The following is a 27,720-nucleotide window of genomic DNA, read 5'->3' as shown; positions in this document are numbered from 1 at the left end:
ATCCATTAATGTAGCCTGAACCGCAACGTGCACCCATGCATGGCATACATCGTTAGATGCGTCTCCATGTTGCCTCGATGGGCATTACTTTTTTCAGTCAAAAGTGTCACCGTGGGGGGCGCTAGACGCCAAAAAGCGCACACCTTTAATAACTATTGGGAGCACAGGAATGAATGCAATACAACTGTAAACACCTCAAACTGACATAGAACCACCCCGAACACAACCACTACAGCCCTAAACCAAAGCAGCTGGAGGGGTCGAATGGGCCGTAGGGCATGCCCATGTCAAAATTTCGTGAAATTTTCTAGTTATTTCTATTTTTAATACTAATACTCTACAAACGCAGTGGGCGGCCCTTATTTTGAAAGGCAACCGGAAGAAGTGTCTCCAGTGTGGGCGTGTCCGCGTCAGACTGGGACAGAACAGCTGAGCCTGAAACCCGCCGTGTCCCCGTCACTGTGTCCCGCTCCGGAATCATCATGTCCCGCCGCTCCGTGGAGGCTCTGAGCCTGCTGCTGGCGCTGCTGCTGCCGCTGCAAGGTCAGTGTTTTCCCGCAGCGGCGCAGACGCAAGTGCGGGGCGCACATGCGGGAGACCCGCATGTGCGCCCCGCATTTGCATCTGCGCCGCAGTAACGGTCCACTGCGGCATGAAGCACATGCGCTTCTCATCACCTGCTTCTATGGGAAATAAGCGATTTAATCATGTTTTATTGTGTCGGATGTCCTCGGGTCAGGTGTTTTTATTCATCAGGCTTGTACATGTGCAAAAGGCTCTACTGGAAATGAAATCTTTGTGTCACAGCTGCTGAAACTGAGACAAAGAAAATATCCAAATGTACAGGGTTCCTACGGGTGCTTGAAATCCTTGAAAGTGCTTGAATTTCAATGTTGTGTTTTCAAGGCCTGAAAAGTGCTTGAATTTTAGTTTAGGTGCTTGAAAGTGGTTTCACAAAATTGGGATCAGACTGTATAGTTTAGTTATTACAAGGAGAAATAAAATCAGTAAGATGAAACATAACTAGATGTTTACAGCACGATACAATATACATAATTGTGATAAAAAGCGGAAAAAATAATTATGAGTAATATTGTGATAAAGTCCTTTTATTTTCTGTAATGCAAAAAATGTCATACATTCTGGATTCATTAAAAATCTACTGAAATATCACAAGCCTTTTATTATTTTAATATTGCTGATCATGGCTTACAGCTTAAGAAAACTCAAATATCTTATCTCAAAAAATTAGAATATTCTGGGAATCTTAAACTGTAAGCCATAATCAGCAATATTAAGATAATAAAATGCTTGCAATATTTCAGTTGATTTGTAATGAATCCAGAATGTATGACATTTTTGTTTTTTTAATTGCATTACAGAAAATAAAGAACTTTATCACAATATACTAATTTTCTGAGACAGTCCTGTATATATTCTTGTAGATATTTTTTACCCCAGCGATAAGGTGCTTGAAGATTTTGAAAATGACCCTTGAAAGTGCTTGAAAAGTGCTTGAACTTGCCCTTGAAAAATGTGTAGTAACCCTGAATGTAACCTGAAGCATCAATCTGAACGCAGTATAAACACTGATACATATTTTAAATGTAAAAAGGGCAATGTTTTCCGTTGCTGTGGCAACCGTCTCCTGGTTTCCACCTCTGGGGTGGGGTCTCTTCTGGCCTGCACCTGTCACACATCCTCCATTGTTTCCTCTTCCACCTCCTCCTCCTCCCTCTGTCGGCTCATCTCTCTCTCTGCGGCGCACGCGGAACAAAGATCTGGCTAGGGTCGTCAGATTTGCAGCTTTATTTCAATAAACCCTGGTTTTGTGAGCCGGTGGTGGAATGAATCCACCGCAGTGATGCTTGAAAACGGAACCCGTCTTTTTGTCGGAATATCTGTCTGCTGCTTTCACGCTCTTTTAATCTGACTCCATCCTGCTGTCTATACACCCTCTCCTCTGGATGATGTCATCGGAATGGGACGTGTGTGTGTGTGTGTGTGTGTGTGTGTGTGTGTGTGTGTGTGTGTGTGTGTGTGTGTGTGTGTGTGTGTGTGTGTGTGTGTGTGTGTGTGTGTGTGTGTGTGTGTGTGTGTGTGTGTGTGTGTGTGTGTGTGTGTGTGTGTGTGTGTGTGTGTGTGTGTGTAAAAACATTAAACTGAACTCACATTAAAGCTTAGGCTGAAGGTTTAAGGTTATTTTTTGTTTTTGTTTTTTTCACCTCCTAAACATTAAGAAAAGAAATACATAAGGACACCACAGGACAATAACATAACCATCAACTTAGATAATCTTCTTATAAATAATATGTAATAAATTTCATAAATAAAGCTTAGGAAAAAAAAAAAAAAAAAAAAAAATATATATATATATATATATATATATATATATATATATATATATATATATTACATTTAACACAAAATCAAAAATCTGATGGTAGTCTATTATTTTGGGTGTCACACTCTAAATCTGAATATATATTTGACCTGAAGGAATTTTACATTCCAGGATGCTAAAATGCTTACTGACATTCAGAGTGTTTTTTTAAACAATATTTTTATTAATTTTTCACTTTTACAAGTAAAGAATGGATACATAATATGATCCACAGAAATACCAAGGAAAACAGGCAAACAAACAAACAGAACAAAAAAACAAAACAAAACACCAGCTCAGATCCATACTAATAATACCCTGGGTTACAGTAAAAATGTACAGTATGACCAGTCAAGAAAATCCCTGCAACATGATATTAGAGACATCAGCCTCCCAAGCTTTATAGAATTGGACTGTTTTTGAATGCAATATAAATGTAAGGTACTCTAATGGCACTAGATCAAACACCTTTGCCAGCCTTTTACAGTTGGTACTTTTTCATTGATTCACTGCAATAAAATATTCTTCCTCGCTGCATAAGATTCACAGTGTTCTTGATGCAATTTTACATTTATTTCATTACTCCGTTCATTACTAAAACCATTAACTGTCACAAGGCACAGTTATGTTTCACCTATTATGCTGCATCTTCACGCTTTCTGAATCTTGTGCAGCCAGTCATTTGGCTTTCAGGTTCATTGGCACTGACCAGTGGATTCTGATGAACCTGCTGACTCGTTTTTCTTCAGTAGATTCATCACATCCACAGCCTTCAGTATATTTTCTTTATTTTATTTTTTTACTTGTCTGATTATTTGGATTACTTTAAAAACCCAGATTTTCTTTCCCTTCAGGAAGGCCACCATGAGGGTGTGGTTTCTGGAAAGTGTGTTGTTTGATGCTCCATGTTTACGGCTAAAAATAAGCCGAACAGAGTCCAGACCCTGCAGGATTTACTGCCTTTTATTGTTGATTTGATTAATGCAGGCAGGCAATCACATTTAGAAGAAGAAATATAATCAGAAACCAAAAGTCAGCATGTGAGACCTTTTAAGAAAATCAGAATCAACGAGACCTGCAGTTAGTGGATCTCTATTAAAAACACCCTGTAACTTTGTAAAACTATATAAATATTTTAACAGACCTTTATATTAGTGTCAACTTCTAACTAATTCTGAAGGTAGAAAATGAGAGTTTTCTGATTGTGTATTGTATGATACACTAAATATTACGGTGAACAAATGGCGAGCGAGTAGCTCTAAGCAGTGAAGGGATGAAGGGGAAAGACAGCGGACAGAGTTTTATATAAGAGAAATATTTGGAAATATCTTCTTTTATGTTGAGTGCTTCATTAAGATAATCTCCTGTGTCAGTGCTCCATCTTTATGCACTTTATCTAGATGCTAGATGCTTATGGACAACATGGAAGGAAGGTTAGGGTAAGGCAGGTCAGGGTAAGTTTGGGTAGGGTATGGTTGGGTTATGGTTTGGTTAGGGGGCAAATATACTTGCTGTTTGAACCTGTGTTCCCGTCCGTTCGCGCTCACAACCAACTGCTCACCTCGGTCGCGTACAACGCGAGGTAAGCGCATCATACCGGATATAACCAGTTGAGGGCAGAATAAGAGTTGGAAAAGTAATTATATATTGGTTGGGTGAGGTTAGGGTTGGGTAGGATAGGGTTTGGTTAGGGTGAGGTTAGGGTTGGGTAGGGTTGGGTTTGGTTAGGGTGATGTTAGGGTTGGGTAGGGTAGGGTTAGGGTTAGGGTGAGGGTAGGGTTGGGTTTGGTTAGGGTAGGGTTTGGTTAGGGTTGGGTTTGGTTAGGGTAGGGTTAGGTTAGGGTTGGGTTTGGTTAGAGCAGTGCTTTTCAATCCTGGTCCTCGTGGGCCCCTGTCCTGCATGTTTTAGATGTTTCCCTGCACCAACACACCTGATTCTAATTAAAGATCCTCATTAGCTTGTCACCAAGGTCTGCACAACTCTGTTGATGACACAGGTACTTTTATCACGGTGTGGTGAGGCAGGGAAACATCTAAAACATGCAGGACAGGGGCCCACGAGGACCAGGATTGAGAAACACTGGGTTAGAGTAAGGTTAGGGTTGGGTAGGGTAGGGTTAGGTTAGGGTGAGGTTAGGGTTGGGTAGGTTAAGCTAGGTTTGGTTAGGGCCAGCCGGGGGAGGTGCCTAACTGAAAACTGGAAAAGCTCCTCCATGTCACTATGCAAACAGAACATTCACGGTTCTGAGGGAGGTAGAACCCAATGTGGACATTTGTGGAGCCAATCTGAACATTGTGTGGTTTTATTTTAAAGGGGACCTATTATGAAAAACACGTTTTTTCTTGCTTTAACATATATAAAGTGGTCTCCCCTCAGCCTGCCAACTCAGAGAAGGAGGAAAGCAACCAAATTCTGCAGTGTCTCTACAGCCGCCCGGATGAGCCGTCCAGTGTGATGTGGCTTCTATGAGCCGTTCAGATTCTGCTCCCGTTGTTACGTAACGAAAATGCGACAGTTTTCCTGAGTTTGTGTCCTCAAGGGTCCTCCGTCCTACATGTTTTAGTTGTGTCCCTGCTCAAACACCTGATTCCAACAGTTCATTAACTAATACGTTTGTTTGTCTTTTTCATTCCTGTTCTTATTAATAAAATGTCCAATAATCAACCCATCGATTGTTCAGCCATCTGATTAATCTGTCTACCTCTGATATTATCAATGTATTTTGTGTATGAAGATTGAAAAATACGATAAAATGAATGGTTATTAATACCGTTCGACTATCCTCTCCATAAACACAGGAAGTCTCATTGATGTATTGCTCAGGTAACCATGAACAAAGTGAAATGTATTTGTCCTAGTAAAGAACCTTGTGGAACTCCAAAATCAGCTTTGGTCTATTTAGTCGTCTTTTAATTGTGAATATTTACATTTTTTTGTTTTTTTGTTCCCTTTCTTGGTTTTTTCCTCATTCATTACTTCTGCATGGGTTATGTTTTTTATTTTAAGGGGTGTTATCACTAAAATGACATATGATGAAGTATTCATTTCCTTTCATACTTGTTTACAAAACGGAATAACGGAAGATAAAAGCCTGTGTGCCGTGGTGTGCATTGCCGCAGCGTGCTTGCTAATCCGCTGAGGTTTGTTTGTGTGAGGCTGTGTGTTTTCTGCTGGACGAGCTGAGCTCTGCAGTCCACACAAACAAGCCCAGAGCTTTAGTGTATTGTGGCTCCAGGGGCCGAGCTTTTGTGCCTGTGAGACAGCAACAAGAGCTGGATCTGGACTGCTGAGCATTTAAATCTGCCTTTCTTTCAGACCTAGCTTTGGCCTTCAAGACAGTGACGCTTTGTGCTTCTTCTGTCCTTTTCTGTCCTTTTTGCACCACAGTCCTGTCCCAGGAGTTTGACCTGGCCGATGCCCTGGGTCCTGTTGTCACCAAACCACGTAAGTCCTTTGTAACACTGCCCGCTTCCTCTCAGAGGAAACAGAGGTTGGGTTCGACGTAGAGCTGTTACATAACTTCACTTCTGTTAGTGGTGATGTGGGTGAAACAAAAAAACGTTGAAGAGGACACAAACCCGACACCGACACAAATCTGCACTAACCCGTCTGTGACATCACCCAGAGCTTTTGAAGGCTCTTCTTCTTCGTAGGCATGGGACGATATGAAAATTTCATATCACGATATTAGTGGACAAAAATATCACGATTACGATATTATGACGATATTAGCGTGTCGCTTATAAAATTCTTAAAATGCAAGGAAAAACACTAACCGTGGATCCACTGGTTCCTTCAGAACATTTATTCTCAAATCATTCTCAACACAGTGACACTTGAGGTAGAGAACAAATAGTGTACTGTAAATGTTATGCATTACAAAGTGTAAACTATAGTACCGGTACCGGTACTTATTTGAACTTTCTTTTTTTGTAAGAAAATACTTCCCTGAGAGTCGAAAGAAATAAGTGACAAATAGAAATAAAGTGACAAAGTAGAGCCAAATGCACACTGATTGTATTACTCTCTGAAACTTTAACAGTGGCTGGCTGCCTGCTACTTAGTACGGCTCTCTGGAAAAATAATAAAATAAAGGCACTGCTCTGTAGTATACAAAACAAAAGCTGCATGGCCAACACAACGATTGAGTGAAAATAAAGTGCCACAGTAGTGAAATGCACACGGATTGTACTACTCTCTGAAAAAATATTAAATAAATAATAAATAATATTAATAAAATACATGAAAAAAATAACACTGGCTTCTTGGCGATAATTACAGTACCCCACGATAACGTTATCGCGGCCGTTTTTTATCGCGATATACGATAATATCGTATATCGCCCCATGCCTAGCCAGCACAAACTCGCCCACTGCAGTCAACCCTTTTAGCCCGGCTTATGCTCACCCGGGATGCAAAATAATATCACTTCATTTTGATCAAATCTGTTCAAACAGTCTCATTTCCTCATCCCAAAGTAGCATCTGGAACCAGTGCTGCACTCGTTAATGTGAAATCTAACGATTGACACCAAAGATGTGGACAGGAGCAGTGGCGATTTTGGTCTGTAAATTTTGGTGGGGCCATGCTGGAAAATCTTATGCAATCAGTATCAAGTGAGAGAAGGGACCACAGCCCCTTTGACCACAAAATTGCAGCTGAATAATGCCATCATCACACAAACAGTGCCAATCTAACGACATATATTATCATATCAATAGCGCTACTGTTGTGCCCTTAAATAGGGAAAAGTAGTGAGGGAAGATGTATAAATGACAGACACAGCTCTTGCCTTCACTCGATTGTATTCAGTGAGGAAGAGGAGCGCTATTCCCCCTACTGGAACCCTGAGGTATTACCACTGGATTGACGCACAATTACCACAAACAATTACACTTTAAATGTATTTTCTACACAGTTATAACCGGAGCAACTTAGCAGAAATAACAAAAGAAAACGTATATTTTACAATACTCTGAAAAGGAATTAAATTATATTTTCTAAAAAAACGAAATAATTTGTTTTAATACTAAATACTCTCATCTGCCACACTACCAAATGGGCAGTGTTCAAGAGCTCCTCAAGATTGAAACAGCAACGTGACAACAATAAAAACACAATGCACAAGCACGACCGTGCACGAGCATGGCGTGTACGGCGCACATACAATACACAGCAATTAATATACAAAGCCACCACACAGAGTTTACCACAGCCAAACAGCCATTTCAGCACCACAGACAGGTAAACAGCTCCATCAGCGTCGGGGAGCCCACGTGAGGTCGTGTACCCCCCACACCCACACCCACACCCACACATGTATCGCCAGTTGCGCATTACACAAAGTCCACTATAATTCAAAGAATATAAGAACATGGTCAGTTCCACTATAAAAATCTGTTAGACTCACCGTTGACGATCACTTCTGGTTAAATCATCCGGTCGATGTGGTCCCAAACGTTTTATTTCCAACTTGATCTCAATTGCTAAAGTGCTAAATCGCACACTCACCAAATAGTCAACTTCATTCATTTTGAAAGAATGAAACGTCACCTATCAATCAAAGTACGTAGCCGGCGTACGGCGCGCGTCGCCGCGACCTACGCCGTAGGCTCTGCGTTGGTGTAACGCAGAACCATAAATCAGCCTTTATTCTGGCGCGGTTTGAAAAAGACAAGCGAGTGATTATATACATTCACTGAGTGAATATTATGAAAGTAAAATATTTATTTCTAGCTAGAAATAGTTTTTTTTTTATTCAGTCCGCAAATGACAGCGAAAAGCATTCTGGGAAATTCTGGGAACAGCCAATCACAGAGTGAGCTGTTTGATCGCCGGCCGACGCCGATTCAACATGTCTGCTTCAGTTCAGAGCATGGTTCAGAGCAGCCAATGAGAGGCGCTCTGGGGCCCTGAGCTCGCGGCCCCACTGTCGAAGCTAATGTGTGCGCTGTACACGCGCAGGCGCGCGCAGCAGTTCACCAGCTAACAACATTACAGGCAGAGGGGCCAGCTCCGCCGTGCCCCACCGAGCGGAAACAGAGGGGCTGGATCAGGCAGGGCGAACTATTTACACACAGTTACACTACAAAAAGTGTCAGCAGATGAAATTAAGTTGCATCAAATGAAAACTCCGGACATTTCATTGGAGACAAATTTATTATGAACTTATGTTTAATGACACATAATCTTCCCCTGCGCAGCAGCGCACTCTGGTGGGGCCGTGCCCCACCGGCCCCTAATGCAAAGACGCCAGTGGACAGGAGAGAAACTGCAGTTTTCTGGATGAGTACCCAACGCGGTACGAGTTTCAGCCCACGAAACCTCGTCAAGAGGTGGTTCCTAGTGGGAGATACATGCAGCAGCGGTCCAGGCCTGGTAAAAACTGGTTCCTGATTTATGGAAATGGGCCTCCTGTCATTCTTTACATCTTATTTACATCCCTGAAGAAACGTGAAGATATACGGCCCCTGTAATAACGATGTACAGTAATCCCTGGTTTTTCACGGGGGTTTTGTTCCAAAAAGAACCCGTGAAATTGGAAATCTTTTACAATTATTATACGGCTTTAAATTGCAGAGATCAGCCCCGCCCCACCACGACCCGATTAATTGAATTTGAACGGGAGAAAATGAAAAATGATCATGTAAAAAAAATACAATAAGTACAGTAGGACAAATTGTGACTGGCGTGTATTTCCCTTCTCTTCTGTACTGCCGCTGCATTCTGACTCGCTCTGTAGCGTCTTTTTCTTCTAAAGCTCGTGGTGCAGGTGTGTTTTTTCGAGAGAAGAACATAGTTAGGGGTCGTTGTTGTCGTTCCTTTTTCTTCTGGGCAAAAAGATTGTTATAAACCGACATTCCACCATGGATTATATCTGAGACTGTAATGAACGATTCATCAAAGGGTCCCGTTCTTCAGCTGCTGCTGAAGCTCATTGGCCGTTCTCAGCATTGTTGCTAAGCAACCAACGTTATTGACACAGGAAGTGAAGAAGCGGGGAGACTGTTTAGCCAATCAGAATGCAGAACACGATGCACAATGCAAATCCGTGAAGCAGCGAGACGTGAAAGGTGAACCGCGTTATAGCGAGGGAATACTGTACGCAAGATTCTTGATGACATTTGGGCCCAGCAGAATATTATGTGAAGGCTTGGAGAGTGAAAAGGTGAGGGTGCCAGGAGTGGATGAAAGCCCAGCCTCTGAAGATGCGATATCTTTAAAAAGTTCATACTGCAGATACGTGGAGGTTTTTGTTGGCATCCAGTAGTACTTCATCAAAGTACTCTGGCACAATCAGAAACCAACCTGTGAAGTTTGCTGTCCCCAAATTCTCTGCGGATCTTCAGGTCATCGATGTGTTTGGATCAGCGCGTTTCAGCTGATGTGCCACGAGAACCCACCCTACTTTACATCAGAAGTGAAAAACAGTTACTGACCATTGTGGTAATGTCTTAGCGTTAACGGTTCCACAAATGTCTCTCTGGAATGTTAGAGATCCAGCTTGTGTAAAGGTGTTTAGGTAATTTCTGAATGTTTTGTTTTTAAATGAAGCCACGACGACTGTGAAGCCAGGAGTGCCGGCAGGTGGAGCAGGAGGAGGTAAGAACCCCGGAGCTGCTGCAACACAACACACTAAAGGCTCAGTTATGGTTCTGCGTCACACCAACGCAGAGCACACGCCGCAGCCGTGACGCCGCGCTGAACCCTTCTGACTTCTCCGTCACTCCATTTGGTCGCGGTGCAGTACCCCCCGCGGCCACTAGTTAGCGATCTTTTTCTGAATGGTTTATCCGACTTTTTCCGGTCACAGTAAATCAAAGAAATAAGGACAACTATTGTGCAAAAAAACAAAAACAAAAAAAATCACACATAAACGAAGAAAAGAGCCCTGGAAGTTCACTACTGATTCAAACCGGAAACCGGAAATGCTTCGCTTTCAAACGAACCAATCACAGCCCTCTTGGTCTGCGTGTGGTCGGCGTCTCCTCGACGCGTAGTTACAATTTTCAGGAGGTGCGCGTCAGTGACGGCGCAGTTGACGGCGTGTCCTCTGCGTCGATCCAAACCACACGCCGTAGGCACGGCGCCATTTTGACGCAGAAGCATAACTGAGCCTTAACCAGCAGACCAGCCCTGCAGAGGCGGTTGACCGGAGTTTTGAATCTGTTTTTTTTTCTTTTTTTTTGTTTTTTAACATTTTATTTATACATTTTTTACATCAAACAGAAGCAATCACACAGGATAGTAAGGCAACAACAAAGATAAGTCGACAGAGACACAATCAAACACAATAAAGAATTAAAAATAAATAAATAAAATTAAAAAAAAATTAAATAAAAATAGCTTGCCAGATAGTTCATGTCTCAGTCTTTCAACATGTAACACTTTTATGAGTTCCCTCAACCAAGCCTCAAACTTGGGGGCTGAATCAGATTTCCACAGTTTCAGGATACGTCTCTTGGCGATCATCATGCCAAGTGTCAGGGCAATACTTATGTTGCAAGTTTTCCATAGTAGCAAAATGTCCAAATAGAGCGGTTGCAGCATCAGGTGTTATAGTAATCTTTTTTTTTTTTGTAGATATCTATATAGGGCAATAAAAAAAAGAAAAAAAAAATAAGATTTACAATAACAATATAATTATCAATACACCCCCCCCCCCCTTTTTTTTTTTTTTTTTTTTACTTTTCATAACATTAATTAAACCAAAATAAATAAATAATAATAATAAGAGAAAAAAATAAGAAAAATAAGATAAATAAATAAGTAAATAAAAATAAATACAACAACACACCCCTCTCCCCTTCCCTCCCTCTTATGGTCAATACATTACATCATTCAAAATCATTTAACTTCTTTTGACATATGTCTATCAATACTGGAACAAAAATGAATAATACATTAAATAATCAAGTCCTGCGTAAACTCATTCATTAATATAGTAGATGATTCAGATCATTAATTCAATAAAGGCAAAAAATCCAAAAAAGGTCCCCAAATAAGGTCAAAGTCTCTAGTTTTTTTTTCTAACGGAATACAGTATTTTTTCTGCAGTATTATATGATCCAAGTTCATTGATCCACTGTTTGGGTGCTGGGGGGTGTTACAGTAATCTTGAAGACAGAGGAAAACGACTGAAAGATGAGAGACCGAAAAGTGTACAGTTTCGAGCAAGACCAAAAAAGATGGGCTAGAGCAGGGGTCACCAACCCTGGTCCTCGAGGGCCCCTATCCAGCATGTTTTAGATCTTTTCCTGCTTCAGCACACCATGATACAAGGAGCTGTGTCAACAACAGAACTGTCCAGACCTTGATGACAAGTTAATGACGACCATTGATTAGAATCAGGTGTGTTCATGCAGGGAGACACCTAAAACATGCAGGATAGAACTCTCGAGGACCGGAGTTGGAGACCCCTGGGCTAGAGAGCCTTCCGTAGTGTTGCACCAATTACAAAGTTACAAACCTTCTCGGATAACTAAAGAAAGTGCTACACTCATTGATAATATTTTTACTAACATTCATGGCCCGGTAAAAAGTGGTATAATTTTAAGTGATATTAGTGATCATTTTCCCATATTTGTGGGTCTACATAGTTTAAAGGTTAAATCTTCTGTTGGCGTGAGTGAGCAAACTTGTAAAATGGTAAGAATAAGGACCCGGGAAAGAATTGAGGCTTTAAAGATGGACTTAACACACTGTAATTGGAATGAGGTCTATGTTGAGGACCCTACTCAGGCCTATGACTCATTTCTGTCTATATTTTCAGAGCTATACAACAAACATTGTTCTATTAGAAAGTGTTGGGTGAAGGGAAAATATAATGGGAAACCATGGATGACTAAGAGCCTACAAAAGGCATGTAAAAAGAAAAACGTTTTATATAAGAAATTTTTACAACTAAGAACCACTGAAAGTGAGAAAAAATACAAGTTATACAAGAATACACTTACTACTATCATGAGAAGACAGAAGATGGAATATTACAACAAATTACTAGAGGACAGTAAAAACAATATTCAAAAGACTTGGAAAGTAATTAATCATATTATCCGAAATAGACACAACAAATCAGAATACCCAAGCTATTTTTTGAATGGCTCAGGGGATACAGTAGATAGTTTGAATAATATTGCTGTTCAATAATTATTTTGTTGGAGTTGGTTGTAACTTGGCCAGTAAAATTAGAGTGTCTAAGGATAAACAACATATGTTTGATGAACTCATTAAAGGAAACAATAATACTATGTTCCTTCATGGAATTGATGAAACTGATGTAATTGAGATTGTAAAAAAATTCAAGAATAAATCATCAAATGATATAAATTTCATTGACATGGTAATTGTTAAAGAAGTTATTGGCCAAATTGTAAGCCCTCTGACCTATATATGCAATCTGTCTTTCCAAAAGGGTGTTTTTCCAAATAATATGAAAATAGCGAAGGTTATACCCGTATTCAAACATGGAGATAAGCATTGCATTGATAATTATAGACCAGTGTCCCTTCTCCCCCAATTCTCAAAAATACTAGAGAAATTATTTGTTAAACAAATGGATTTTTTTATAGATAAATATAAAATATTGAGCGAACATCAATATGGTTTTAGGGAGAATAGAAATACAGAATATGCAGTGTTGGAGAATGTAGAAGAAATAGCAACAGCAATTGAAAATGATGAATATTCTGTTGGTATTTATATTGATTTACAGAAGGCATTTGACACCTTAGATTATAGTATATTATTAAGAAAACTAGATAAGTATGGATTTAGAGGTGTGGCTTATTCTTGGCTTAAGAGCTATTTGGAAAATAGACAACAATGTGTACAAATCAATAACACTGTCACAATTCAGGGAGGTCACCTGTGGCGTACCCCAGGGATCTGTGATTGGTCCAAAACTTTTTTTACTTTATATAAATGATATTTGTAATGTTACTGAATTGTTAAAATGTATTATTTTTGCAGATGATACAAATATGTACTGTTCTGGGAAAAATGTAAAGGAACTTCTGTCCTCAATTGAAAGGGAATTAAAACTTGGTTTGACGTTAATAAGTTATCACTTAACATTAAAAAAACAAAATTTATGGTTTTTGGAAACCGAAAAGAAATTTATGGGGATATTACATTAAAAATATGTGATTCTGAAATTGAAAGAGTATTTGATATAAAATTCTTAGGGGTTGTTATTGATTGTAAATTAACATGGAAACAACATATTAGATACATAAAAGGAAAGATTTCAAAGTCAATAGCAATCCTGTATAAGTCTAGAAATATATTAAATCATAAAGCACTACATTTAATTTATTGTTCATTAATATTACCTTATATATCATATTGTGTGGGAGTTTGGGGCTCGACGTATAAGACAACAGTAAATGCTATAGTGCTATTACAAAAACGAGCCATACGTATTATTAATAGAGTAGGATATTATGAACATACAAATCAATTATTTATAAAATCCCATATTATTAAATTTTATGATTTGGTTTATTATAAAATAATGCAAATAATGTATAAAGTTAGATTAAAGTTACTCCCTGTCTGTGTACAACGTTTTTTCTCAGTATATGAGTCAAATTATAATTTGCGTTTTGTTTGTAAATTTGTATTACAAAAAGCTAGAAAAGAGACTAAAAGGAGATGTATATCTGTTGTGGGAGTTAAATTCTGGAATGAAGCTAATATAGATTTACGAATGTGCAGCTCATTTTCAGTTTATAAAAAAAAGATTTGTAGAGCAATCTTTCAAAGTTACAATGGTTAACATTTGTTTTTGTTTGCTGCTGTTCTTTGATGTTTATGTGTATACATATATAGGTGTGTATATGTGTGTGTGTATATATGTGTATGTATGTATGTGTGTATGTATATATATGTATGTATGTATATATATATATATATATATATATATATATATATATATATATATATATGTGCATGTGTATATATGTATATGTGTGTATATATATATATATATGTGTATATGTATGTATATGTTTTTTTTATATATTTTGTATATTATGTGTATATAGAAGTATATATATATATATATATATATGAAGGCATATAAAAGGATATGTATGAAGGATATATATAAACCTTATTGGTCCTCCTTTCTGTTTTTTCTGGATTAGCTTTGCTATTGTTTGTTGGTATGTAGGACAGGCATTAATATAAGCACTATGCTTCTGCCTGTGCCTTTTCAGTCACTATTTTATTTTGATCACTATTTTATTTTGATAATGTTTGTGTTCAATGTTTGTTTGGTGAAGTGACTGAATAAAGAATTTCAATCAGTCAATCAAAGTGGACAAACATTAGGAAAAATTCTGTGCAGTTTTGTCTTGGAGAAGAATCTATGAACAACCGTGTACTGGATCAGTTGGAGTCTAGCATTAACAGATGAACCTGGTTTGAATCTCTCCTGAACCCCAATGGGGAGCAGCCTCCCACCTGTTTAGACCCTAGGAGACACAGACGCTCTGCTGAGACGACGACGACAGTTTCGAACACAACCGTTGATGCGTGGATGGAGCATTAACTTCAGTAACTTCACTGTGTATAGTCAGTGAATATTCTAAAAAGACCTTTTTCACAAGGCATGAGATTAACATTACTACTACTACTACTACTACTACCACTACTACTACTACTACCAGAGGTGTGTAGTAACGAGTTACATTTACTCCGTTACATTTACTTGTGTAAGTTTTGGGAAATGTACTTTTAGGAGTAGTTTTTGAATCACTATACTTTTTACTTTTACTTGAGTAGATTTGTGAAGAAGAAACTGTTCCTCTTACTCCGCTACATTAGGCTACGTTGAGCTTGTTACTTTTCTTTTATCTCTTTTATCCGCGTACGCGTCAAACGCATGACATCACTGAGTGATTCTTTGGGAAAAATGTTTGTTTTTGCATGTTTTGTCACATTTACACAGACTCAAACACACAGAGTTTATATGAGTTCATGGGCTTGTTTTAGTTCTGCCTGGTTAAAAAAGAAAAGTACAAAGGCTTGAAATTTTGTGCTACTTGTGCTTAATTTATTTTTTTATTCAGTTATTATTTTATTTATTAAAGTACTTGAATTTACTTTAAGATTATTTTAATTTAAGCTATTTTTTATTAATTTTAATTTATTTGATTATTTTATTGATTTAATTTGCCTAAAGATGATTATTTTGTACTTTTGTCTGTTTGAATGGTTGTGTTAAAAAAATAAATCAGACGTTACTCAACAGTTACTCAGTACTTTAGTTTTTTCACCAAGTACTTTTTTACTTTTACTCAAGTAATTATTTGGATGACTACTTTTTACTTCTACTTGAGTCATATTATTCTGAAGTAACAGTACTTTTACTTGAGTACAATTTTTGGCTACTCTACCCACCTCTGACTACTACTGTCATTTAGCAGACGCTTTAATCCAAAGCGACTTACATCTGAGAGAACAACAAAAGCACAAAAATCACATAGGAGGTCCAGCTTGGATCAGTGCTGGTCAGACTGCTGGGAGTCCACTTGGACACAGGTGTTTTTTTTCTAAGAAGACACCATCTTGTCATAAATGCATGCATCTTACTAGATGCCAAAGTGCTCCTTAAAGAGCTGAGTCTTTAGCTTGCTCTTAAAAGTAATCTTCAGTCTTCATTAATCTTCAGGAAATGTTGAAAACAGACAGAGGTGTCAAAAGTATTCGCATTCATTACTCAGGTAGAAGTATAGATACTAGAGTTTAAAAATACTCCTGTAGAAGTTGAAGTATCAACTCAAGTTTTTTACTCAAGTAAAAGTATAAAAGTACTGGTTTCAAAACTACTTAAAGAATAAAAGTAAAAGTAATGTAAGGGGGAAAAAAGCCATTAAGGACAAAAGCCATTGAAAATGAATGTATCTTAGTATAATGCAAATATATTAAAGAACCATATATGTGTACTATTGAGCATTAACATGTGTTTCAGAGAGCAGGAGATATGATGACTAGTTGCCTATAAGTATTGTAATGGTGCAAAAAGTCAAACTTCAGAGGCATGTTATCATTTATCCTAACCTTTATTGGAATGTACATCCAAGTTTAGTTGCAGGAATCTGAGGGAACGGATGTAAGAACAAAACTGGACAAGAACATCTGAAACAACCACAACCAAATTCACTCTATCTGGATGGAGGAATTTAACTGGATAGTTTTTTTTAAAGGCCAAAATGATATAGAGTAACGAGGCTGTTTTTAAAATGTAAGGAGTAAAAAGTACAGATAATTGCGTGAAAATGTAAGGAGTAAAAGTAAAAAGTCGTCTGAAAAATCATTACTCCAGTGAAGTATAGATAACCAAAATTTCTACTTAAGTAAGGTAACAAAGTATTTGTACTTTGTTACTTGACACCTCTGAAAACAGACGCCTCCAAAACCCAGAACACCTGCTCATTGAAACCAACAGAAAAGCCACGGGTCGCTCTCAGGGACTGGGTGCCGGTTTTAGAGGAAAAATGTTCTTGGATTTTGACATGAGACAAAAAATGGTTCGGAAGAATTTTTCCTTCCAAAACTTTAAAAGTGACGACGTTTATTTTCTGTAGACTTGTCTTTGGACGATTTCTTCAACGGTGGAGATGCTGTCGTCACCACCACCACCACCAAAGCCCCACCCAAGGTGCTGCCGAAGGCCACCACCAAGGCTCCAGCCAAGCCCAAGCCCAAGACAGGTGAGAACGTCCACGCTCCTCTGGGTTAGTGGTCCATGCGTAAATGCAGAAGGAACCAGGCCCGCTGGGGATCTGAACTGAGCAACTGTTGTAGATTTAAGTTGGACGTTATACTCTTACGCATTTTAACCCGCTCCTTGACCTCCAGTGTTGACGTTTACTTGATAACTGGACATCTGAACTGCTTCAGTCCTTGTTTTAGGTCTCCGAGTCCTAGTTTTAGGTCACAAGTCCTAGTTTCAGTTCTTTTAGGTCTGGTTTAAATTTTACTTGTGCTGGTTTTAGGTCCACTAGTCCTAGTTTCAGTTCTACTTGTCCTGGTTGTGGGTAAGCTCGTCATGGCTTCAGGTCCACTATTCCTGGTTTCACGTTGACTAGTCTTAATTTCAGTTCTGTTTGTTCTGGTTTCAGTTCTACTAGTAGTAGGTCTGCTAGTTCTCGTTTCAGGTCGGCCAGTCATGGTCTTAGTGCCACTAGTCCGGGTTTCAGTTCTGCTGGTCCTAATATTATCTTACCAGAAAGGTCTGTACGTGTGTGACCTTTAAACACCTCTACCCTCTGCATGACCCCGGATCACGCTCCCGTGGTGACCAGTCAGACCTGACCCACCTCGTTCAGGTTCCCTCTTACAAGGAGTTTTTACACATTTAAGCATGGGACTTGCTCCTCCTCCTCCTCCTCCTCCTCCTCCTCCTCCTCCTCCTCCTCCTCCTCCTCCTCCTCCTCCTCCACCCTTTCAGACTGACCCCTTTAGTTTCACTTTGATTTACTGCTCTGTTTCTAACTCCCCGTTTGCTCCTTGTTTGCTCCTCATTTCACATTTGCATTGATCTTTGACCCTTTCAGTTGGTGCCGACTTTGACCTGTCAGATGCCTTGAACCCAGACAACGACATTCGCGGCCGAGATAAGAACAAGAAGAAGGGAGGTTGGTGGGAACTTCTCCAGAGGGTCCGCTGTGTCAATCACCTGTCTTTATTAAGTCAAACGGCTTAGTAAAGAATTTACGTGGAATCAAAGCCGTTGTATGTGTGGAGTTTGAGAAAAAAATCATCCACAAAAAAAAAACAAAACAGGATGGTTTGATCTGGCTTGTCAAGTTCTGCACATACACGCTTTAAGTCATCATCTATTGGGGTTTCAGAACTTTACTGTAGGTCCACCATCAAAGCTGTCCGTCAAAGAGTCCATCTAATGACACCCCCCTTCCCTATCCCAACCAACCCTCCCCCAACCGACCCATCCCCAATCGCAACCGACCCATCCCAACAACCCTTCCCCCACCCCATCCATACCAACCCCTCCCCTATCCCAACCAATCCCACCCCAACCGACCCCATCCCCCATCCCAACCAACCCAATCCCCCATACCAACCGACCCAATCCTCCATCCCAATGACCCCATCCCAACCAATCCCACCCCAACCGACCCCAAACGACCCCATTCCCCCATCCCAACAACCCTTGCCCCATTCCCCATCCATACCAACCCCACCCGAACCAACCCAATCCCTCATACCAACGACCCCATCCCAACAAACCCCACCCCAACCTACCCATACCAACAACCCTTGCCCCATTCCCCATCCATACCAACCTCTCCCCCATCCCAACCAACCCCACCCGACCCAATCCCCTATACCAAAGACCCATGCTCCATCCTAACGACCCCTCCCCCCCATCCCCTGTACTGTCTCCATCTAATTTCAAACCTCAGTTTCAAAACAAAGTCGGGACGCTGTTTTGTAAATGTGAGCTCGCGTTTTATTCATGAGACGAAACAGAGAACATATCAAATGTCTGACCTGAGGAGATGAAGATAACTCTGTCATTCCTATGTTGATGGCAGGAACACATCTCTAAAAAGCTGGTTCAGGGTGACGTTTACGGGCATGAAGCGTCAGCAGCTGTCCATGAACATCTGGAAACCAGCTGGGGTTGATCTTTCTATTTCATGATGCTCCAGTAGATCTGAGTAGATTACTTTCTGAATCTTTTAATGACGAACCTTCCCTCACTGAGTAGATAGATAGATAGATAGATAGATAGATAGATAGATAGATAGATAGATAGATCGATCAGCTCATTTCTAGTAGTAGTACTAATGAAAACAAAAGAAAAACCAGCAGTGTTACTAGCAAGGAAATCAACATCTGCAGAGGTAGAACCCATGTCACTGGCCTCAATTACTTCATTATTTTCCACTATCGTAAGATGAGCAATGGCCTCCCTAAATTTAGCAATAGCTTCATCACACAAACATCTGCTAAAATAATACCTCCTATTTTGCGCTTCAACATCGACCATATTAAATTCAAACATTATTAGATAGTGGTCGAATACGAGGGAGTTTACAGGCGAAACCAACAGATTATCGGCTTCGACACCGTAGGTTAGGACGAGATCCAGGGTATGATTAAAATAGTGCGTCGGTTTGTTTACTTTTTGTGAGATACCCATAGATTCTAGAAGAGAATTGAAAGCTAATTTAAAATTATCACTGTCAACATCCATATGAATGTTAAAGTCACCCACTATGATGATTTTATCTGTACTGATCAATAAACCAGGTAGTAAATCTGAGAATTCAGACAGAACTCTAGATAAGCACCAGCAGGGGGCCGGTACACTACCACTAATAAAACTGGCTTCTCTGATTTCCAGCTCAGGAGTTTCCGACTTAGCTTAGGCTTTCGAATGTATTATAATCGCATTTAGGTTTAGATTTTGTTTGAAGACTGGAGTTATAAATTGCTGCGACTCCTCCGCCTCGGCCCGTGATTCGAAGAAAATGATGATTAAAGTAGCCGGGCGGAATCGATTCATTTAAATTAACATACTCTTTAGTTTAAATGAAATGAAAAAGAGTATTAAGAATGATATGAGGTACAGAGGCGATGGTTATTATTTTAGATATGGGGCGGTACTATTGTAAGTAACAGGTTCTTCTCCTGACACCAGCTTGCTAGTGTATTCACCTCGTTATTAGCAATGAGTCCCAAGATGGGGGTATCGTCGGCATGCGTGAACAGGGAGTACAGGAGTGGGCTAAGAACTGCGTCCTGCCGAGTTCCGGTGTTGACGATCAATGTGGAGGAGATGTCCATTCAGACGCTTGTGGTCTGTTGGTCAGGAAGTCCGATATCCAGCTGCAGATGGAGTTCTCCAGGCCCAAATTAGGGAACTTCAAGACCAGTTACTTCGTACGTGATCATACATCTGACCTGGTGGGATCGCAGATGTTCCTCCAGGTGTTTAGTATCACGTACTTCTCTAGACTTTACTGACCATTGCCCAATTTTTTAAAGATGTGCTGCTGCCATCAAAACCATCTTTTTCATTAAATTGTAAAATGTGTTTTCCAAATCTATGATATGTTTTCTAGGTTTTATTGTGAATGAAATATAGCATATGTTTGTAGGATACCATTATGTTGTTTCTTTTGGTTCATGCAGCGTCCCGGCTTTTTGGGAGTTGGGGTTGTAGGAAAGTGCAGTGACGCGCCGGCTGATGCTGGTGTCCACTGTGGTGATGGTTTGTTTCTTCTCAAGGGAGTGAATTTTCCGATGACGATCTGGCCGCCGTCGGCGACGACAACACCTACAAACCCGACAAAGGCAAAGGTAACGTTTGTTCCTCCATAGAGGATTTGTGTAACAGTGTTTGACCCCGTCACCACAGAAATCCTGAGACTGGGTTGTCCCTCCACAGGCGGGCGTCCCAAAGCCGACGATCCCATCGATCAATACGACGACAACAGCGGTGGGTTTTCCTTCTCCGAACTGCTCAGAAACGTGTGGTTGCCTGATTGGCATATTGATCAGCATCCATGTGCGGGTTTGTTTTCCCAGAGACCACGGCGGAAGTGGGCACCATTGCAGGGATCGCTAGTGCGGTTGCCATGGCGCTGGTGGGAGCCGTCACCAGTTACATCTCCTACCAGAAGAAGAAGTTTTGCTTCAGTATACAACGTAAGTTTCATGACACTTCTGTGAGAGGTCGTCCTTCATTTTAGAGATCTCTGGTGGAGAATCACCCCCATTAGCTCTCCAGCCCCCACTGGATCCCCTGTTCCCTCTACCTTCCACACCTTTTTGATATTCTTCCCCGAATCCTTGTACATTTATCACCTACCACCTCTGGAGTTTGTCAGCCACCATTATGTCCCACAGGATCTTCGCTCTTTCCACCAATCTTGGAGGCGATATCTCGGCCATATCTACGTCTGTTCCTGATTGAGTTTCTGCTGAATCTTCTGAATGCTTGACTTTTATTGTATTTCTTTAGATGAAGCCCATCTAGATCATGGATGGTTAACATTTAGATGTGGATGAGTCGTCCAGATGTGCAGTAACCGCTAACACGCCTCCACGTTGGCTGCACAGATGTTTCTTTTGTTCCTTTCATATGACCCAATCTTTCCAGTGCAGGGTTCTCGTGCTTCAGAGCCGGCGGTTGATGGTGTGGTGTTGTGTTTCAACAGAGAGCCTGAACGCCGACATGACCAAGGCTGAGAACCCTGAAGCGGTGGTGGCATCAGAACCACAAGGTACGGACCTGCAGGACCCGAGACGCTTTTCTGTCCCTCTAGTAAAACTGTCCAGACGGTTTAGTACCCTCTTCCTCCTCTGTCAGGTTCTTGTGATGAGTTCAGAACACTGGTAAAAACCCAGAACATCACAGAGCCTGGACTTGTGTGACGCCAATCCCAGACACCCGCAGATGATGAGCAGAACATGGACTTTCTTTTTAGGCAGGACTTTTTCAACCCTGCAGAACCTGACACCTGGGTTAGGGTTAGGGTTAGTAAGGTGTCGTTTATGGCGGTAGTACTTCTCCAGAGCCTGAAGCAGAACCCTGCAGTTCCTCTACTGACCACCAGGGTCCGGATTCAGACCCGCTGGGACTCTGGGTAGCCAGTCCTACTAGTGTCTCGGAAACACCTAAAACGAGGACATTTCGCCAGATTTGATCAGAATAAACGTATAGTAATATTAATTTGCATCATAGGTTAGCATAAGCTAAGTAAGTCAAACTAAATTGGCCCACTTTGATTGACAGCAGAAGGGGGACGACAGTGGCATGACACTGTGCCGAAAGGGGAGGTTTCAAAGCTTTCTTCAGGAAACATGTGGACGGCGTCACACAGATGGTTGTCCAGTTCTTTTTCTGCAGTCTACGATTTAAACTTGAGGTTTTTGGGGTTCATGCCGACTGCAAAGAAACGAGTCAAAGTAAACTACATTTATCGTTTTAATATTCTTCTCGTGCATGTTGACCCAAGTCCTCCTGAACCTTGTTGGTCGTTTTCAGATTGTTCATATTTTTTTTTTTTTTTTTATGAACTTTGTCTGCATATATATTAATGGTTAATACCATGTTGGTAAAAACCTGAGGCATATGCATTTTAAATTTATAATATATATCATATATATTTAATATATCATATATATATTTTTTTATTAATATATATATATATATATATATATATATATATATATATATATATATATATATATATTTATACATATATACATTAAAAATAATAATAATAAAAAAAAAATATATATATATTTATTTATTTATTTACTTATTTATTTATTTATTTTTATTTATTGTTCATCTTTTCTAAACTGGTCGTGTTTGTTTCTCTGCAGTTCAACAAACTCTCCTGGAGCACCCCAAAGCTGAGCCTCCCGCTGCAGCCAACGTTGTGTAGCGCACACACACGTACACGTGCACACATACACACACACACACACACACACGCACACACAAGGCCTTCTCCGTAGTTAATCCGAGCTGTGAATGTACACGGCAGTCCATGACACCTTCAGGGTTGTGATCAATGTGCTCGTTATCTGTTCCTCTCCGTCTCCGGCTCCAGACTGTTGGACTGTCACTGCTGCTCCTCACAGAACTTTCTAGAAGCTCCTCTCCATCGCCTTCAACCCACTCCTTCACGGTCTTCATCTGAACACTGCAAACGCTCAGAAAGGGTTTGCAGAAGACGTCAAACTGTTACCGGGAATAAAAGCAACATAGATGCCAAACAGGGCATGAGTGTTGAAGCTTCGTCCCCTCGTGATTGATCGGTTTGTGTTCATCAAGGACGACACTGTGAAGTCCGCTGGTCTCCACCAGTCACCTGCCGGCGGGGCGGGACCTCGGCCTCGGCTGCAGGTGACGCCGACAGCCCTGGAACCGCGCAACTGCCATCGTGGTCCAGTTTACAACCGGACCGTGTCTGGACTCGTTTATCCGGACTTGTTTATCGGCACTTGTTTATCCGGACTTGTTTACCTGGACTTGTTTATCAGGACTTGTGCGTCTGAAATTGTTTGTCTGGACTTGTGTGTCCGGACTTTTTTGTCCGGACTTGCGTGTCCGGACTTTTGTGTCTGGACTTGTTTGTTCGGACTTGTGTGTCCAGAGTTACGTGTCATGACTTGTTTGTCTGGACTTTTTTGTCCGGAGTTACGTGTCCGGAGTTACGTGTCCGGACTTGCGTTTCTGGACTTGTTTGTCCGGACTTGCGTGTCTGGACCTGCGTGACTTGCGTGTCCGGACACACAAGTTGCGTGTCCGGACTTGTGTGTCCGGACTTTTTTGTCCGGACTTGCGTTTCCGGACTTGTTTGTTCGGACTTGCGTTTCCGGACTTGTGTGTCCGGACACGCAAGTTGCGTGTCCGGACTTGTGTGTCCGGACTTGTGTGTCCGGACTTGTTTGTTCGGACTTGCGTTTCCGGACTTGTGTGTCCGGACACGCAAGTTGCGTGTCCGGACTTGTGTGTCCGGACTTTTTTGTCCGGACTTTTTTGTCCGGACTTGCGTTTCCGGACTTGCGTGTCCGGACTTGTTTGTTCGGACTTGCGTTTCCGGACTTGTGTGTCCGGACTTGTTTGTTCGGACTTGCGTGTCCGGACTTGTTTGTTCGGACTTTTGTGTCCGGACTTTTGTGTCTGGACTTGTTTATTTAGACTTGTGTGTCTTCTCTAAAGTCCCTCGGAGGACGGACAGATAAGCCGGAGTAACTTGTTCACCAAGGACAGCTGTGCAGTGGCCATATTCTGCTGAGTTCCCGTGTTTTGAGTCCAGTCCGGCGACTCTGGACTCTGCAGGACGCCAGGACCCTGAATCCTTCCTGAATCAGGCCTGTCCGACTGAACGATGTCGTCCGACTGAACGATGTCGTCCGACTGAGCGATGTCGTCCGACTGAACGATGTCGTCCAACAGGATGTAGGCGGCATACGAAGCGGTAAACTAACAGAGTTTTGCGGTGAAGATGCTTAAAAACCTGGTTAATGAAAGTGTCCTCCGTGAAGGGTTATTAACGAGGCCGGACTGTAGACGATAACGTTTCACAGCCAAAAACACGTAGCTGCAAACGTCCCAGAAGCATAAATACTATATTGGCCCGAATATAAGACGGTGTTTTTTGCATTGAAAATAAGAGAAGAGATAACAGAAAATGGAGAAACGTAGCGACAATCTGGAGAAAAGTGGGTGGAAGATCGGCAGGTTAACCAGCAGTTGAGGAGAAGTTATGATGCAAACTTCAAGATGATGATTTGAATGAGGCAAAATAACATGCTTTTTTTCTCGATTATATTGTTATAATCATTTGTTTCAGATGTACTGTCATTATTTTCTGTATAAAAATTGAATTTGGTGTTCAAAAAGTCTTTTTTCAAACTTGAGTCTTGAAAAAGAGGGGGTTGTCTTATAATCAGGGTCGTCTTATATTCGGGCCGATACGGTAAGACAACAATAGTAACACAACTTTTAAAGCGACTGAAGCCGGATCTGAACCACCTGACCTGGATATTACAAGAAAACAAGTTCTGCCCTCAGTGATGTCACAGAGAGCCAGTTTAAAAAAAAAAAAAAAAAAACTCCACATGGAAGTGTTCCTCTGCACCAAGGAAACGGAGGAGTTTGTGAAATACATCAGTTTTGAGCGTCGCTAACACTTAACGCCATGATAACAGAAGAACACGTCGGAAAACACGGGAAGCAAAATATGGCCACTCCCAGAAATAAAACCTGAACTCGACCTTTTTGGTGACTGTGTGATGTCATGAGTCACATGTTCACGCATTTAAACACTGAAACACCCCGACTGCAGAAACGCAATGAGATGCGAGCCAGGAACGTTCCAGATCCTCATTCACACCGTCAAGGGTTTTACTGTGGTCGGTGCCTCGTCGGCAGACAGATGTTACCGTCCGTCAGCACATATGTTCCTGCAGCGCTTCTGTGCCATGCTGCTGCTGCTGCTCTGAAGTGAGCAGAGGAACTTCCTGTTGTACATTTAAGTTGATAAACGTCTTCAAACTGTAAGTAATCCGATCACTATAATGGCGCTTTTCCACTAGTACCTACTCAGCCCGACTCGACTCACCTCGGTTCTTTTCCACTAGGGGTCTAACGTGCCGAGTAGATACTTTTTCTGTAACTACTCTGCCGAGGTTGTAAGCGGCTGAGTCGGGCTGTGATGTCATCACATTACAGGCCACCGATTGGTCGGGGGGTTGGAGTCAGACGTCTGAGTCAGGAGGAGGAAATCAGCGAAAGAGCGACTCTGACGTGGCTTTTTCTTAATTCTATTCGACCAGCGCAAAAGTCTGGTTCATGATCCAACTCTGAGGTGCAGATGTTCATAAACCTCTCTTAAAAAAGAGAATTAAAAAGGGATCTAGACGGGCGATAAGGAATGACCAGATCTACCAGGAGCTCTGTCACTTCATAGCTGCTCGCGACTACCAACGGACTTTTCAGCAGCGCAGAGAAGAAAAAAAAAAAGCGTCGACACTTGAAGTTTCTCTCACTCTCATTTTTTAACTTGATATCGAACACAAGTCACAGACCCAGCAGCACATCTATCATCTCCTCCAGGTTCTACATCTTTAGTGTTGTTGTCTTCTTCGTTTAGATCACACTATCAAATACATCATAGTAGCTTCACTCCAACCTCCTACTTCTGCTCCAGGTGCTGAATTGTTATGGAAAAGAAAACAGCCCGAGTTGAGATGAGCCGAGCTGAGTTGAGTCGAGCTGAGAAGGTTCTAGTGGAAAAGCGCCATAATCACCAGAGGCAATTCCTCACAAAATGAACAAACGCATAAAGATGGAGTGGTGGGGCTCGTCTTCGACTCACCTGGATGGTCAGTCTGAAACTGGTGGATCCAGCTCTGCCCGCCACACCAACCTCTGCAGCTTCTCTGTAGCGTTAACCGGATTACTTTAATCAGACTACTATAGTCGGATTACTTTAGTCAGATTACTTTAATCGGTTTACCTGGATCAGATAACGCTATTCAGGTCTGGGACAGCTCCAACTGTAATTAAAGTAACCAGCACTTTGAAAGATCTTTCCGCGGTTTAAATCTTCCGCACCAACGCTGGATTGTAAACTGTTTTCTTGTGTAGCGTCTTTATCCGTCACCGCGGATCCTCTCCTCTTCATGGGTGTTTTTTGATGCAATAGAAGTGTAGATGTTTGCAGTTGTGATGTTGTGACGGTTGTACGTACGACTGCCAGTAGTTAAGTGTGTAAAGCAGATCAATAATCCTGATTACTCTTGGTGTGTTTTTATGTTTCTCACTAGATCTTCTCAGAAGGTATAGACTTTTTAAACCTTTTTCACGTCTGAGCTTCTTGCTGGTTTGTGGACTGCTTGTTGTGCAGCTTATTGATCCTGAATGTCCCTGAATCAAAGCGTCTCACTTGGAGACAGATGCCTTTCAGCTAGTTTCTAAATCAGCTTTTCAATGGCTCCCAGAGTGGATTGAAACTCTCAGCTTCAGATAAAACTTGAATAAATGTGCTCGTGTCGTGTCGTGTCTGGTAGAAGATGGTAGAGTGATGTTTGAAGTGGTTGCAGTTGCTGTGGAGACTCTCCAACGAGGTTCTTCTGTGCCGAAACATCACTTCCTGTTTGTAACAAGCTCAGGTGGGCGGGGCCTTAAACCCGTGGGCGGGGCCAGACGGGCTCCAGTCAGATGGAATCACCCAAATGTCGTGTTGCAAAAAAACATTTGATTTATAGCAAAAACATGATTCCACCAAAGAGCAGCTGCAGAAAACCACTTCCCGGGGAAGAAACCGGTTTATTGGAGCTCCACCTGACGGAGACTCAGGATAATCAATCAACTGAGTCCAGTTCACCTGAGCAGAATATTCAGAACACAACAGCAGCAGCCAGGCCACATACTGACCTGTCACGTCACCTTTGATGCCTTATACAGCCCGAGGCAGGAGAAGCTGGATGATTTGAAATTAAGATAAATAAAAGAGGAAGTTCACGTTTTCTCTTTTAGACCCGTTTTAGCGTTTCAGGTCAGAAACTACAGAAGAGTATTAAGGCCATGCAGGAGAAAAAATATTTGAGAGGGGAAGATTTTTTTTTATTGTGCACTTCGAGAAAAAAGTCAAAATGTCGAGAAAAAAGTTGAAATGTTGAGATTAATGTTGAAATACAATTTCAAGAATAAAGTCGAAATTTTGTGAATAAAGTCGAAAATTCGCCTTTTTTCTGAACATTTCAACTTTATTCACGAAATTTTGACTTTATTCTTGAAATTGTATTTCAACATTAATCTCAACATTT

The 27,720-nt window shown here is 41.1% G+C and overlaps 1 protein-coding gene across 2 annotated transcripts; it reads left to right on the top strand.

Moving 5' to 3' along the window:
- The first annotated feature begins 414 nt into the window (after positions 1-414).
- On the top strand, positions 415-27,550 carry cd99l2 (CD99 molecule-like 2). 2 transcript variants are annotated; one of them, XM_061710682.1, is made up of 10 exons: positions 415-543; positions 5,772-5,828; positions 9,940-9,987; positions 16,980-17,105; positions 17,952-18,032; positions 20,656-20,727; positions 20,816-20,866; positions 20,956-21,075; positions 21,588-21,653; positions 22,762-27,550. In XM_061710682.1, exons 1-10 carry the CDS (start codon positions 483-485, stop codon positions 22,821-22,823), a joined length of 744 nt encoding a protein of 247 aa, XP_061566666.1. In that variant the 5' UTR covers positions 415-482; the 3' UTR covers positions 22,824-27,550. The 2 variants fall into 2 exon arrangements, with proteins under 2 accessions (XP_061566666.1, XP_061566667.1); XM_061710683.1 differs by lacking the exon at positions 17,952-18,032.
- The last annotated feature ends 170 nt before the right edge of the window (positions 27,551-27,720 follow it).

Source organism: Cololabis saira, chromosome 20 (assembly GCF_033807715.1).
Source record: "Cololabis saira isolate AMF1-May2022 chromosome 20, fColSai1.1, whole genome shotgun sequence".
NCBI classification, from domain to species: domain Eukaryota; kingdom Metazoa; phylum Chordata; class Actinopteri; order Beloniformes; family Belonidae; genus Cololabis; species Cololabis saira.
Note: the sequence above shows the minus strand (reverse complement) of the source record. Positions and strands in the feature narration are given on the sequence as shown.

Excerpts from the sequence above, each read along its gene's own strand:
- cd99l2 (XM_061710682.1), top strand. The coding sequence starts at position 483 with ATGTCCCGCCGCTCCGTGGAGGCTCTGAGCCTGCTGCTGGCGCTGCTG. Across the intron at positions 544-5,771 it reads GCTGCTGCTGCCGCTGCAAG|TCCTGTCCCAGGAGTTTGAC; the intron begins GTCAGTGTTTTC and ends TTTGCACCACAG. Across the intron at positions 5,829-9,939 it reads TCCTGTTGTCACCAAACCAC|CCACGACGACTGTGAAGCCA; the intron begins GTAAGTCCTTTG and ends TTTTAAATGAAG.